This window comes from Hemiscyllium ocellatum, chromosome 5 (genome assembly GCF_020745735.1).
Source record: "Hemiscyllium ocellatum isolate sHemOce1 chromosome 5, sHemOce1.pat.X.cur, whole genome shotgun sequence".
NCBI classification, from domain to species: Eukaryota; Metazoa; Chordata; class Chondrichthyes; order Orectolobiformes; family Hemiscylliidae; genus Hemiscyllium; species Hemiscyllium ocellatum.
Genome location: NC_083405.1, coordinates 16,893,542 through 16,908,361, shown reverse-complemented (window position 1 = coordinate 16,908,361; position 14,820 = coordinate 16,893,542). Strand labels below are relative to the sequence as shown.

General features: G+C 40.9%; 1 protein-coding gene across 5 annotated transcripts in view; it reads left to right on the top strand.

Moving 5' to 3' along the window:
* Positions 1-14,820, top strand: part of LOC132815624 (triple functional domain protein) — a 547,994-nt gene that overhangs the window by 227,024 nt on the left and 306,150 nt on the right. For all 5 annotated transcript variants that reach the window (XM_060824568.1, XM_060824569.1, XM_060824567.1 and 2 more), the window contains one exon: positions 14,434-14,565. In XM_060824568.1, coding sequence (XP_060680551.1) covers positions 14,434-14,565 — 132 coding nt within the window. The remainder of the gene's footprint in view (positions 1-14,433; positions 14,566-14,820) is intronic.

The following is a 14,820-nucleotide window of genomic DNA, read 5'->3' as shown; positions in this document are numbered from 1 at the left end:
GGGCACTTTCACAATGAGGCCGGTATTAAACCTATTTCCTTGGTAGAAACCTGGCCAAGTGCACCCTGCTGTCTGTTTAGTGCCATAACATGCTGGTCTAAGAAATTAACCCAAAAGTATTGAAGAAATATCTCATCTAAATTACTATTCCCATCTGATTTTTCCAGTCTGTATGTAAGATAACATCCCCCATGATAGTTGCTGTACCATTCTATAAGCTTTCATTTTTTCCCTCCTTGATATCCTGTCCTACCATGTAGTTACTGTTATCTTTATGGAACCCTCACAAGTGACCATTTGCCTTTATGGTTCTCCATCTCTACCAAGAATGCTTCAATATTCTAGTTTCCTGAATTTAAATCCTGCCTCTTTGTTGTGTTACTACCTTTTCTTCCATACTTTCCTAACTCTTGTCCTTCCTAAATATCACATGCCAGTCAATATTCTGATTAGATTAGATTAGATTACTTACAGTGTGGAAACAGGCCCTTCGGTCCAACAAGTCCACACTGACCCGCCGAAGCACAACCCACCCATAACCCATACTTTAAAAAGTGAGAAAGCGTCATGTTTTATGCCGCTTACCTAAGGCCACGGGCAATTTAGCATGGCCAATTCACCTGACCTGCACGTCTTTGGACTGTGGGAGGAAACTGGAGCACCTGGAGGAAACCCATGCAGACACGGGGAGAACGTGCAAACTCCACGCAGTCAGTCGCCTGAGGCGGGAATTGAACCCGGGTCTCTGGCGCTGTGAGGCAGCAGTGCTAACCACTGTGCCACCGTGCCGCTCACAAATTCTGTTTTACTCTGGTTTGGTTTGGGTTTAGCAGTAATGTGGTAAAAGCTGCTGGACCCATTGAAGCAGGTCCAGGCTGGTACACTCTGTCTGACTTCCATCCTGTAAGAACCTGTGTTTGATTTTTCCTTTTGTGCCATGGGGTGTTCTTGGAGATTGCATGTATTGGGAACAGCATCATTAAGTTGGTATAATCAGTTGGGTTTTTGGATAGGTTAAGTTATTCAGTAGTCTGTTGTCTTTTGACTGTGTTTCATTCAGTAATCTTGTACATAAATTCTATTTTGTTTAAAACTAAGTGGTTTGACCAGTGGCATTTCTCTTGGAATATCCACTTCACACCTGCTTAAAATAACTAGCAAAGTTAGGGTCTGGGCTATCATCTTGAAATGTTTTGAGGGGTCGGGCCTGGTCCCTAACACTAGTATTACCTCACAAAAACAGCTTATTTTAATAAAACAAAGAACTGTGGATGCTGGAAATCTGAAAAGCAGAAATTAAGAAACCTCGGTGGTGGGCAAGTTGTTGGAGGGAATCCTGAGGGACAGGATGTACATGTATTTGGCAAGGCAAGGACTGATTCGGGATAGTCAACATGGATTTGTCCGTGGGAAATCATGTCTCACAAACTTGATTGAGTTTTTTGATGAAGTAACAAAGAAGATTGATGAGGGCAGAGCAGTAGATGTGATCTATATGGACTTCAGTAAGGCGTTCAACAAGATTCCCCATGGGAGACTGATTAGCAAGGTTAGATATCTTGGATACAGGGAGAGCTAGCCATTTGGATACAGAACTGGCTCAAAGGTAGAAGACAGAGGATGGTGGTGGAGGGTTGTTTTTTTAGACTGGAGGCCTGTGACCAGTGGAGTACCACAAGGATACTTATATAGGTAAGTTGCAGAGCTGGGCGGAAATGTGGCAAATGGAATTCAATGTAGCTAAGTGCGAAGTCGTTCACTTTGGTAGGAATAACAAGATGATGGATTACTGGGCTAACGGTAGGCTACTTGGTAGTGTGGATGAGCAGAGGGATCTTGGTGTCTATGTACACAGATCTCTGAAAGTTGCCACCCAGGTAAATAGTGCTGTGAGGAAGGCATATGGTGTACTGGGCTTTATTGGCAGAGGAATTGAGTTCCGGAGTCCTGAGGTCATGTTGCAGTTGTATAAGACTCTGGTGAGGCCTCATTTGGAGTATTGTGTGCAGTTTTGGTCGCCATACTATAGGAAGGATGTGGAAGCTTTAGAACGAGTGCAGAGGAGGTTTACCAGGATGTTGCCTGGAATGGTAGGAAGATCGTATGAGGAAAGGCTGAGGCACTTGGGGCTGTTCTCATTGGAGAAGAGAAGGTTTAGGGGAGATCTGATAGAAGTGTATAAGATGATTAGGGGTTTAGATAGGGTAGATACTAAGAACCTTTTACCGCTAATGGAGTCAGGTGTTACTAGGGGACATAGCTTTAAATTAAGGGGTGGTAGGTATAGGACAGATGTTAGGGGTAGATTCTTCACACAGCGGGTTGTGAGTTCATGGAATGCCCTGCCCGTATCAGTGGTGAACTCTCCTTCTTTATGTTCATTTAAGCGGGCATTGGATAGGCATTTGGAAGTTATTGGGCTAGTATAGGTTAGGTAGGACTCGGTCGGCGCAACATCGAGGGCCGAAGGGCCTGTACTGCGCTGTATCCTTCTATGTTCTATGTTCTATGTTCTATGTTAAGGATCGGTGCTGGGCCCTCTACTTTTTGTCATTTACATAAATGATTTAGATGCGAACATAAGAGTTAGTAAGTTTGCAGATGACACCAAAATTGGAAGTGTAGTAGACAGCGAAGAAGGTTACCTCAGATTACAACAGGATCTTGACCAGATGGGCCAATTGGCTGAGAAGTGGCAGATGGAGTTTAATTCAGATAAATGCAAGGTGCTGCATTTTGGGAAATCAAATCTTAGCAGGACTTATACACTTAATGGTAAGGTCCTAGGGAGTGTTGCTGAACAAAGAGACCTTGGAGTGCAGGTTCATAGCTCCTTGAAAGTGGAGTCGCAGGTAGATAGGATAGTGAAGAAGGCGTTTGGTATGCTTTCCTTTATTGGTCAGAGTATTGAGTACAGGAGTTGGGAGGTCATGTTGCGGCTGTACAGGACATTGGTTAGGCCACTGTTGGAATATTGCGTGCAGTTCTGGTCTCCTTCCTATCGGAAAGATGTTGTGAAACTTGAAAGGATTCAGAAAAGATTTCTAAGGATGTTGCCAGGGTTGGAGGATCTGAGCTACAGGGAGAGGCTGAACAGGCTGGGGCTGTTTTCCCTGGAGCGTCGGAGGCTGAGGGGTGACCTTATAGAGGTTTACAAAATTATGAGGGGCACGGATAGGATAAATAGGCAAAGTCTTTTCCCTTGGGTTGGGGAGTCCAGAACTAGAGGGCGTAGGTTTAGGGTGAGAGAGGAAAGATATAAAAGAGGCCTAAGGGGCAACGTTTTCACGCAGAGGGTGGTGCGTGTATGGAATGAGCTGCCAGAGGATGTGTTGGAGGCTGGTACAATTGCAACATTTAAGAGACATTTGGATGGGTATATGAATAGGAAGGGTTTGGAGGGATATGGGCCGGGTGCTGGCAGGTGGGACTAAATTGGGTTGGGATATCTGGTTGGCATGGACAGGTTGGACCGAAGGGTCTGTTTCCGTGCTGTACATCTCAATGAGTCTAAGTATGGCAACGTCTGTGCAGAGGAAGCAGAGTTTATGTTTAGGTCCAGTGATGACTCATCAGAATGGATGATAGCTAGAAAAAGGTGAGATATATGCTGAAGATGGGGAGGAGAGGAGTTAAGGGTTTTGAAACGCAGACTGGGTTATAACTTCAAAGAATACCTAAATTTTGGCTGCAAAAATGACCCTGAGCTTCAAGTTGCCTGTGTTATGAAGATGCAGGTATACTGTACCTTTAAGAGAGTTAAAAGCAACAGATCTACCTGACAACACCAAGTGTTCTGAAAAAAGATATAATGTAACCGCTTGGTTCAACAGTTTGTGTAGCTGGTGCCTGGAGACAAAAACAGATTTGAATTCGGCCAGCCAGTTTAAATTAACCTCCCAAAAAACCCGAACTCCAATCCAGTTTGAATTTACTTTTTTGACAATCTTAAAACCCAAGACACAATCCAATGCTTTGGGGGTAATAAGACCAGGGAAAGTTGAACAATTGGGAGGAAAACTGCCAAGCCACCAACGTGTAAAGACTGCCTTAAAAATAGCTCTCTTAAAGGTACCTTTATCAATCAGTAACCTGTGAAGCAGAATCCCCAAAGCGAAGAAAAGAAGTCAGGAATACAGAGAAGAACCTAAAGCTGTCTGGTTTTGAGATAAGAAGTTTTGTTTTATAAATCTGACTCGGGGGATTTTTATTGGACCAGTATTGTAGAGGGGAAAGTAAAATATGAGTTAGATGAAGAAATTGTAACTAGTTGTTAGTTAATTATTCTCAGTTATTCCTTAAGAAATAAAGTTGTTAAGTTTTACTTTAAATAGTTCTTGGCCTCTCGGATTTTCACAGATTACTGCGCGGGATAAATCTTTTCTGTGTTGCTGGTTTAAATTAAGCAGGAGGGTTTACCTCATGTCTTAACACCTGCCACTTCAACAAAGTGTTTCCTGGAAGACATTTCTATCTCAGGCCTGCTGCACTGCTCCAATGAGGTTCAGCATAAGCTGGATGAACAGCATTTCATTTCCACTTGGGGACTGTGCAACCTTTAGGACTTATTATCGATTTCAATAATTTGTCTGCCTAGTTATCTTTTTGTCCACTAGGCTTGTCTTGCCCGATCTCTTAATCCTTTACTCACACATAGGCACCACCACCACCACCTTCAGCATATATGCCAGCTTTCCCTAGCTATAGTCAATTCTTAAGGAGGGTCACTGGACCTGAAACATTAACCTGTTTTCTCTCCATAGAGGCTACCAAACCTGTTGAGTTTTTTCACCAATTTTTCATCTTGTAGCTTATTTTTGCCTTAAGTAAGTTGACATCTACTATCACTCATCAGCATTTGTGCTGTCTTCACCTCAATAAAATTTCCATTTTCTTGCAACAAATCTGACTATCTTTCTGTTTTAAGTAAGGCCCCTCTTGTGAACTTTTGTCTGAACTATTCTTATTTCTTGTTACTGATTTAATGGAGACTAATTATAAGAATTGAGATCTCTTTTTCATAAGGTAACTTTTGATTTAAAATATTCATTTATTATGTTCACCATTTGTAAAGTACTTTAAAAATTTTGAAAATATACTTAAAAATAAATATTGTTAATGCTCTCTATGAAAAAAAATTGTTAAGTAATCCTGAGACTTGAAACATAGAATGTTGCCATATAATTGAAGCAAAGTAGACAAGCAGGAGGCTGGAAGAACATAAGCAAGTCAGGCAGCATCAGGAGGTGAAGAAGTCAACATTTTGGGTATAACCCTTCTTCAGGACTGGGGGTGGAGGTTAGGGGAGCTGCAAATAATGGGAGAGTGGGGGAGAGCTTTTGGGTGGGAAGAAGGGCAGAGTAGTAATATGAGGTAGTAATATGTGAACACAGGTAGAGAGTACGAACTGACTAGTTGATGGGAGGAATGAATCCGATTGGTGGCTGGAAGCAAGGGTCAGTAAGTGGAATGGAAGGGAGGAGGAGGGGCTGAAAAGGGAGTTAGGAGTTGGGAAGGGAGGTTATTTGAAATCGGAGAACTCAATGTCCAGGCTGTAGGCTGCCCCAGGTGGAAAAAGAGGTGTTATTGTCTAATTTGCGGTCTGATTCACATTGGAGGAGGCCGAGGATGGTCATATTGAAAAGAGAATGGGAAGGGGAATTGAAATGCGCGATGACTGGGAGGCAAGTCAGCCCTGGCTGAGATGTTCAGCAAAACGTGCCTTTAGTTTACGTTTGGTCTCACCTGGATACAGTAAACTAGGTTGGAGGAGAGGTAGTGAACCGTTGTCTCACCTGGAAGTGCTGTTTGGGACCCTGGATGGAGGTGAGGGGGTGATGTGCTGCCAGATTTTGCATTTTTTACGGTTACAAGAGAAGATACTGGAGGTTCGGGGGTGGGTGGGGGTGGGGTATTGGTGGGGAGTGTGACGTGAACCAAGGAGTGGCGAAGGGAGCACTCCTTGCAGAAGCAGAAAGGCGAGGCGAGGGGAGGGGAAGATGTTCATGGTGGTAGGATCTAGCTGAAATTGGCAGAAGTGTTTAAGAATGATCTGTTGGATGCGAAGACGAGTCAATTAAAAAAAAGTATGCCTATTTACAGGTGAAATTTTCTGACGTTTTTTATAGACAATTATTAAATTAAAAATTGAATTATATGGTTTGCATTTGAAGATTAATGCTTCTATCTTGATGAACAAAGTAAATCATGTGACTTACTGTGATCGATGTCATGAGAGCTATCTAATACCAGTGAAGCAACAGGCTCAGTATCCAATATTTTATCCCACTAAAGTGATTTTAAGGTGACATCTGTCATTTCGTTGTTGATTGCAAAGATTTAATTTATTTGACTTAATAACCCACTTTGCCAATAGAATACAATTGCCAATGACTATACTATGTTTATTGTATCTAAATCATAGTCAGCTAGATGACATTTATATGATAGTTCCTGTAAATTGGCCGAGATACTTAATACACCTATTATTTAATGGCATTAATGGTGCAGGTCTGACATGATCATGACATAAATAAAGATAAAATAGCAGGCTAGATGTTTATCTTAACTCATCAGTAGAATAAACCTTAATTCTTGTTGCACAGCTTCTAAATATCTCTTAAACATTTACATATTTTTGTTTCCCCTGCACATGCTGAAATCTTATTTGGTGTATTTTTCTGTGTCAAGAATTATTTTTGTCCTTGTGCTGGTTGAAATTTTTTATTCGTTCTTCTCTTGGCATATTTCACATTGAAGTTGTGCCATGGAATTGTTGGTTGATTATTCTTTTTGTTGGCACTTGCAACTGTATTTGAAATTTTTCTATTTACATGTAAATCAAATAAAAGAACTGATTAGCTCTCTGTCTTAGTGCTATCTGTTTAATTTTTCATAGCATGTCTGAGCACTTCAGGACCTTTTCTTCCTCTTTTGAGAAATAATTTGCATGCATTTGATGTTTTTGTGGCATCTTAAAGTGCATCGCAACTAATACAGCCAATGTTCTAAAGTAGGAAAATGTATCTATAAATTTGCTGATAACATTGTTCCTCAAGCAACAACATGAAGGACCAGATAAACAATTTTACTGATGATGCCTAAAATATTGAATATTAAGTATGCAAGTTAGCTCGCTGAGCTGGAAGATTTGTTTTCAGACATTTCGTCACCATACTAGGTAACATCATCAGTGAGAGTCTCCGGTGAAGCGCTGGTGATATGTCCTACCTCTACTTATAGGTCTTGGCTTCTTAAGGTGGGTAATGTCATTTCCAGTTCTTTTTTTCAAGGGAAGGTACATAGGATCTAAGTCGATGTGTGTTTATTGATGGAGTTCTGGTTAGAATGCCATGCCTCTAAGAACTCTCATGCGTGTCTTTGTTTTGCTTGTCCTAGGATGTGTGTGTTATCCCAGTCAAAGTGGTGTCCTTCTTTGTCTGTATGGAGAGAAACTCAAAAATCACTATGTTGAATATTTGCTTGAACTTTCCTTTTTGAATAGTTCATTGGATCTGTTTTGTTAACCTGAGAAGGCAGACTAGATTCTAGTTTAACGCATCTTCAGCAGTTGGACCTTCAGTACAGCACTGGTGTCAAAATAAGATCATGCTTTCGCATCTGTTTATTTTGCTGGTAGAAGATTTCTTCAGTTCTTTTTTGAGATATTGCTGCATGACATCATTTTCCATAACTGTTGTGTAACATTAATCACAGCTACTATGGATTTCTGATGTCATACCTGAAGAAATCAATAAGAAAATTGCACTATATAGCATAACCAAATATTAACTGATTTGTGAACATATTTTCACATAGATAAATTCTCCTTTACAAATTTCCTGACATCAGTATAAAGTATTTTGACATTGGGGTGGCACGGTGTCTCAGCGATTAGCACTGCTGCCTCACAGCACCAGGGTCCCAGGTTCGATTCCAGCTTCGGGCGACTCAGTGTGGAGTTTGCACATTCTCCCCGTGTCTGCGTGGGTTTCCTCCCACAGTCCAAAGTTGTGCAGGTCAGATGAATTGGTCATGCTAAATTGCCCATAGTGTTAGGTGCGTTAGTCAGAGGTAAATGGGTCTGGGTGGGTTAATCTTCAGTGGGTCGATGTGAACTGGTTGGTCTGAAGGGCCTGTTTCCACACTGTAGAGAATCTAATCTAATCTAATTGTGGGTGCTGTTTGTAGAATATCTGTTTTCTGTTTAATAAGTGTCCTGATCAGAAGACCAAGGCATCTTGTATTCAACTGGTAAAAAAATCTGATGTAGTGATATTGTCAGTTTAAATACCGTTGATTGTGATGTGTAAGTCAAGTCATTGTTCTGTTGTGGGGAAAATCACCAGCCTCAGAGTTAGAGTTGGGGTTCACCGACAGAGTTTAGTGTACAAGGAAATACTGGAGCTCCAAGGAGAGAGGAAGACACCAACAACACAGTGGTCAGCTGCAAGTCTTCTCTCAACCCGGAGCACACGTCAAGACCCTTTATACATTTTGTAATGCCCCTTGAGCCTGCTCCACCTTTCAATAGGATCATGGCTGATTTGGCAATCCTCACATCCACTTACCTGTGTTTTCTACCTAACCCTTTCTTCCCCAACTGATCAAGAATCTATCTCTCTGCCTTAAATATTCACAAAGACTCTGCCCTACAACTGTCTGTGGAAAGGATTTCAAAAGACTTTCAACCCTTTGTGAGAACAAATTCCTCCTTATCTCAGTCTCATATTGGAGTCCCTTAACTCAGAGACTAGCCCTTCTGGTCCTAGAGTATTCCATGAAGGGAAACATCTTCTTCGCGTATATCCTATCAATCCCTTCAAGAATCTGAGATGTTTCAATGAGATCGCCTCTCATAAACTCCAGTCAGTAGAATCCCCGTCCTGTTTAACCTTTGCTCATAAGAGAATTTCTCCATACCTGAGATCATCCTAGTGAACCATTTTTCTGCTGTCTCCCAATGAAATGATTTCTTTCCTTAAATAAGGAGGCTAAAACACTAATTACTCCAGATGTGGTCTCATCAGTACCACGTACGGTTGCAGTAAGATTTCCCTATTCCTATACTATAAACCCCTTGAAATACAGGGCAACATTCTATTAGCCTTCTGATTACTGCTGCACCTGTTTGCTAGCTTTCTGTGTTTCATACACACGTACTTCAAATCCCTTTGTGTTTCTGCAACCTTTCTCCATTTAAATAATATTGTTTTTTTTCCTTCCAAAATGAACAGTTTAACATTTTCCCACATTATTCTCCATTTGCCAATGTTTTGTCCACTTACTTAACTTTCAATATCTCTGTAAACTGTTTGTATACCTCTCACAACTTGCCTTTTCGCATATTCTTGTGTCATTAATAAATTTGGCCATAGTACATTAATTTCCTTCCTTTAAGTAATTAATATATATTGTAAACAATTGCACTGATCCTTGTGAAACTCCACTGTTTACTGGTCACCAACTTGGAAAAGAACCCCTTATCCCCATTCAATGTTTGCTGCCCATTAACCAATACTCTATCCACACTAATATATCAAAACCGTAGGCTCTGAATAAATTCTATGTCTGTGGTAGCTCAGTACATTGAACTTGATGTGGTACAGAGCTGTATAAGTAAGAAAGATCCTTGAGTTTTATGAACTAACTCATCTTTGCTAATGAATCAGTATGATGAAGACAAAATGGCTAACGGGGTGGGATATTGAAGGTTGGGAAAGCAGAGAGATTATCAGCCTGTTCCTGTTGTTATGATCCCACCAATAGGAATGTTGGACAAGGTGGATACTTGTTTAGATCTGGCTAGGTATGCCATATTCACTGAGAGAATATAACTCATGCAAGAACTAAGGGTAAGAAAATGAATGTAGGATTAAATTGAAACATTTAACGAATATTTACAAACTTGAACAGAACAAGCACAAGCAATAAAGACTAAGTATGTTCACTGAAGACATAACAATTCTGGACAGCATAAGCTCTATCTTAACTCAAACCATCAGATTTAACATAATAAAACAAAACAAAGAATTGCGAATGCTGAAGATTTGAAACAAAGACTAAAACTGCTGGAGAAACTCAGCAGTTCTGGCAACATTTGTGGAGATAAAAACAGAGTTAACTTTTTGAATCCAGATATGTCCCTGACCAGCACAATATTGCTGTATGATACTATGACTGAGAACTCTGAAAATGATAATATCAAGGTTATTTTTACACTGTCACATTTGACCTATCACTCCCTGTCCAAACTGATCGCATTGTCATTGTAGCTAAAGGAGGTCAATTAGGCTAAATAGCTTGAGTGTGATACAGAATGACACCTATAATGTGTTCAATCCCTGTGCTGTTGTTGTTCATGGAGTTTGTTTCCTCGCACTACTCTGCACTTGCTGAATGGTACCCCTCAAGTGTCTCATAGGCAGGTGTGATTCTTCTGAATCTTTGTGTGCCAGGGCTGATCACCCTGGGGTGTTGACATCCCCTGGGTTAACACTGATGATGCTTTGGTGGGCTCATCTTGAATACTGTGTGTGATCGTGTTGTGATGTAATTGCCTTGCCATGTCCTGAGAGATGATGCAGGAAATATAAAGCAATTAATCCAGGTTGCTGGCAGTTAATTTGTAAGCATTTTAAGGTAATTAGGTATTCATTGATCACTGTAGTTTAACTGTTTTGTAAAGTGGACTGGTATTTAAAATATTGATTACTGCTTTGTTGGGATTAAGTAGAACTGGCAATATAAGGAAATTCAGAGCGAAACACATCTTCCTGGCATTCTTATTCAAAATAGCTTGAAGATACCTTAAGCTCATATTTCTAATTTCAGTTTACTATGACAAATTGAGGTCAGCAGAAAAAAAGTAAAGGATTTTATAAACCCATAAAGTTTTAGAAGACCAAGGAATGACCAAGGACCAGTTTGAAATGAAACATGAAGATCATTTTATGGAAGATAAAAGAATAGTGACAGTACTAAATGAGTGGTTTGCCTTACATATCATAAAAGGATGTGGTAGTGGCAATGTCAGGATACAAGGAGAGAAGGGAGAAATAAAAAGGGTAATTACAAGTTTTTAAAAAGGCAGCGAGATCTGAGTAGAAAAGATCTCTGGCAGTGTACGTCCCAGACTGCAAAGAGATGTCAGAGGAAATGAAGTGGCTCTGCCCAAAGTTTTTCAGTTAATCTTGAAAAGTGGATGTAATTCCAGAGAACTGGAGGCTTATTCATAATGATCCATCTATAAATTATTTCTACAAGGAAGGCCATGAATGAGCGAAACCTTTTACGTCCACCTGCAGTTTATGTTTCGAATATCATGACTTACACTGTGTTGGAAATTTCTCCTGACAAAACAGAATACTTTATGTGCATCCTGTTTACTTCAGTGCATGGTTCAGCGTATATCTTAGTGGGAAGCTCTAAAAAATTCATATGGAACTCAGTCTTAACTCTGTTTCCCTCCACAAATACAGCCAGATCGAAGTTTCACAGAAAACAGTATTTTCTGATTTTGTTAATTTAGAAGGCTGATTACCGATGTGGTATCTCTACAAAAGGGAAAAATGAAGCCAGGTGTCTATCGACTAGTAAGTCTGACATTGGTAGTATGGAGTTTAGCATAATAAATGCTAAATTTCAGAGCACCTGGTGTGTGTTTCAAAGGGATATTTGTGTCCAACAATGAATTCTTTCAGAAAATAAAATTGAGTTGATTGATAAAAGAAGTGACATTTGAATGGTTCCAGAAAGGGGGTACACTAATGTAGGTAAATCACTAAAGGAGATGTAGCAGAAAGGATAGACAGTTGGTCAGTGGACAAAAACAGAGCACCACATTTAATGCAAAAACAGAAATACTTGGCGAAACTCAGCAGGTCTGGCAGAATTTGTGGAGAGAAAGCAGTGTCAACATTTTAGGTCCATTGACCCTTCTTCAGAACTGATTGTAGCTAGAAAAGGGTTGGTATATATCCTGAAAATGGCAGTTGGAGCTGAAGGTGTAAAGAATAGGTGAAGATGAAGCCCAACAGCAGTTGGGCAGACAAAGGAGTAGATAATGGTGTGTCGGGAGAAAAAAATACTATTAATAGAGACCACTGGTGGGTGAAAATGAGTTGGTTGTGTGAAAGCAGCCCTTGAGATGACAAGACTTAATGTGTAGGGGTGCAGGAACAACATGAAAGAAGGTGCCTAAGCCCTGAAATTATTGAACTCGATATTGTGTCCTGAAGGCTGCAGGGTAGCCAAGTAGAAAATCAAATGTTATTCTTCCAGCTTAACTGGAGCACTGCAGCAAGCCTGAGATATATATAGGTCAGGAAACATGGTGGTGTGTTGAACTGGCAGGCAAACAGAAGGTTGGAATCATTTTTTCAGACAGAATATAGGTGTTCTGCAATGCGGTCACCCAGTCTGCATTTAGTCTCAGTGCAGAGAATACTTCATTGTCTGCAGGAAATACAGTAAACCAAATTAAGCAAAGTTGAGAAGTGTGGTGCTGGAAAAGCACAGCAGGTCAGGCAGTATCCGAGGAGCAGGAGAAGATATTTCAGACATGAGCCCTTTATCAGGAATGTTGGGGGATGGGGGGGGGCGTCGGCAGGAGAAAAGGGAGCTGGGAGTGTGATAGGTAGATGCAGGTTTGGGGGGGGGGGGGGGGGGGCGGTGGTGATGGTGATAGGTTGGAAGGGAGGGTGGAGAGGATACAGAATGTCCGCAGTTACATTGACACCTTTTTCTTCGCTACATTGATGATTGTATCAGTGCCACCTAGTGCTCCCACAAGGAAGTTGAACAGTTCATTAACTTCATAAGCACCTTCCACCCTGACCTTAAGTTCACCATCTCAGCCACCTCCCTCCCCTTCCTGGACCTCTTCATCTCCTGCAACCGACTCAACATGGACATCTGCTTCAAACCCACTGACTCTAACAGTTATCTGGACTGCAGGTCTTCACCCCCCCGCCGTAAAAAACGCTATTCCTTACTCCCAATTCTTCCACCTCCAATGTATGAATGATAGAATGAATGAACCATCGAATCCCTACAGTGTGGAAACAGGCCCTTTGGCCCAACATGTCCACACCGACTCTCCAAAACGAATCCCACCTAAACCCATTCCCCTAACCTATTACTCTACCTTTACCACTGACTAATGCACCTAACCTACACATCCCTGAAAACTATGGGCAATTTAGCGCAGCCAATTCACCTGACCTCACTTCTTTGAATTGCAGGAGGAAACCTGAGTTTCTGCTCCCAAGAGGAACAATTCTTCTCCAGGTTATGCCAGATGAACTCCTATTTCAAGGACACAATTTCCCCTCCCAAATGGTCAACAATGCCCTCCAGCACATCTCTTCCAGTTCCTGCACCTCTGCCCTCAAACCCAACCCCTCCAGCCGCAATAAGGATTGAAACCCCACCCCAGTTCTCACCTTCCACCCCACTAATCTCCGGATACAGCACATTATTGCCTGCCATTCCCACTACCTACAGTCAGACCCCATCACCAGAGATATATTTCCCTCCCCATCCCTATCAGCATTCTTCAGAGACCAATCCCTTCATGACTCCCTCGTTAGGTCCATGCCCCCCATGTCCATCCTCTCCCGATACCTTCCCTTGCCACCGCAAGAGGTGTAAGGCCTGCACCCACACCCCTCCTCTTACCTATGTCTAAGGCCCCAAAGGATCCTTCCACATCTGGCATAAATTTTCATGCACATACTCAAACATCTCATCTAGGTGTTGGTGCAGATTTTTATTTTCATGATGAAAATTTTTGGAGTGAATATGGAATATTTATTTTCTTTGATTTGTGATAAGTGATTGTTACTCCAAAATTATCTCAGTGAGGAGAGCCTTTTAACTGCAATAGGTTGCTTGACCATGGCATTGCTTTTCCACAGAGTGGGAGAGTTTATATATAAAAAAAATGCTTGAAACAAATTATCATATAGGGCTACGTGAATGAGGTGAGGAGCAGTGGCATTTGTTGCCGGTAGGAATGCAAAGTCCTGGAGCCTTTAAATTAAGATCTATGTGAACCTTTTCATTGTTTGCTTAAGAATAGGCTGTCAAAAAACCATTCCTATACTTCATAGAAATTTTTATTCCTGAAGTTGTAAAACAAAATGCATGCTAACTTACTGTAAAGCTATGGGAGAATAGTTTAATGTTATAAAACCAGTAATGTTGCATTTATTTTGAACAAGAATAGATTGAAGTGCTGGGATGGGGGCATCTGTTTGTATAGTGCTGCTTCAATTACTGGTTAATATCAATGAAGAACACTAAAATGCAGTTTCCATCTGCTCCCAGGTAATCAATGCATCCTGAGTAAGTGACATCAAGCAGACAAATTTGTTCCCCGAGGTGCTGTAAACTGGTATTTATCATTGACTATGAATTTCTATTTCCCAGTACATGAGCAATGTGGATTCATGGTGTAAGGCTTGTGGAGAGGTTGAGCTTCCTTCAGAACTACAGGATCTGGAAGATTCCATTCACCATCACCAAGGTTTATATGAACAAATAACATTGGCATACTCTGAGGTAAGTGTTTCACTGCTGTGCAAATGGTGAGATATTGGATAAAGAGGTCCAATAATTGCTAAGTTTAATACAGGTTTCTACAGCAATATTCATGATTCGCATATGCACTGAAACTTCTAGAACTGCTTACATGAAAATGTAGTAAGATGAGTATAAATATGCATAAATAATCAGAACAAAAGGTAAACTTGGAACTTCTGACGTTTTCTTCCATTAAATCTCTCTGTTTTTAAAAGTTGAAGTATAAACCAATAT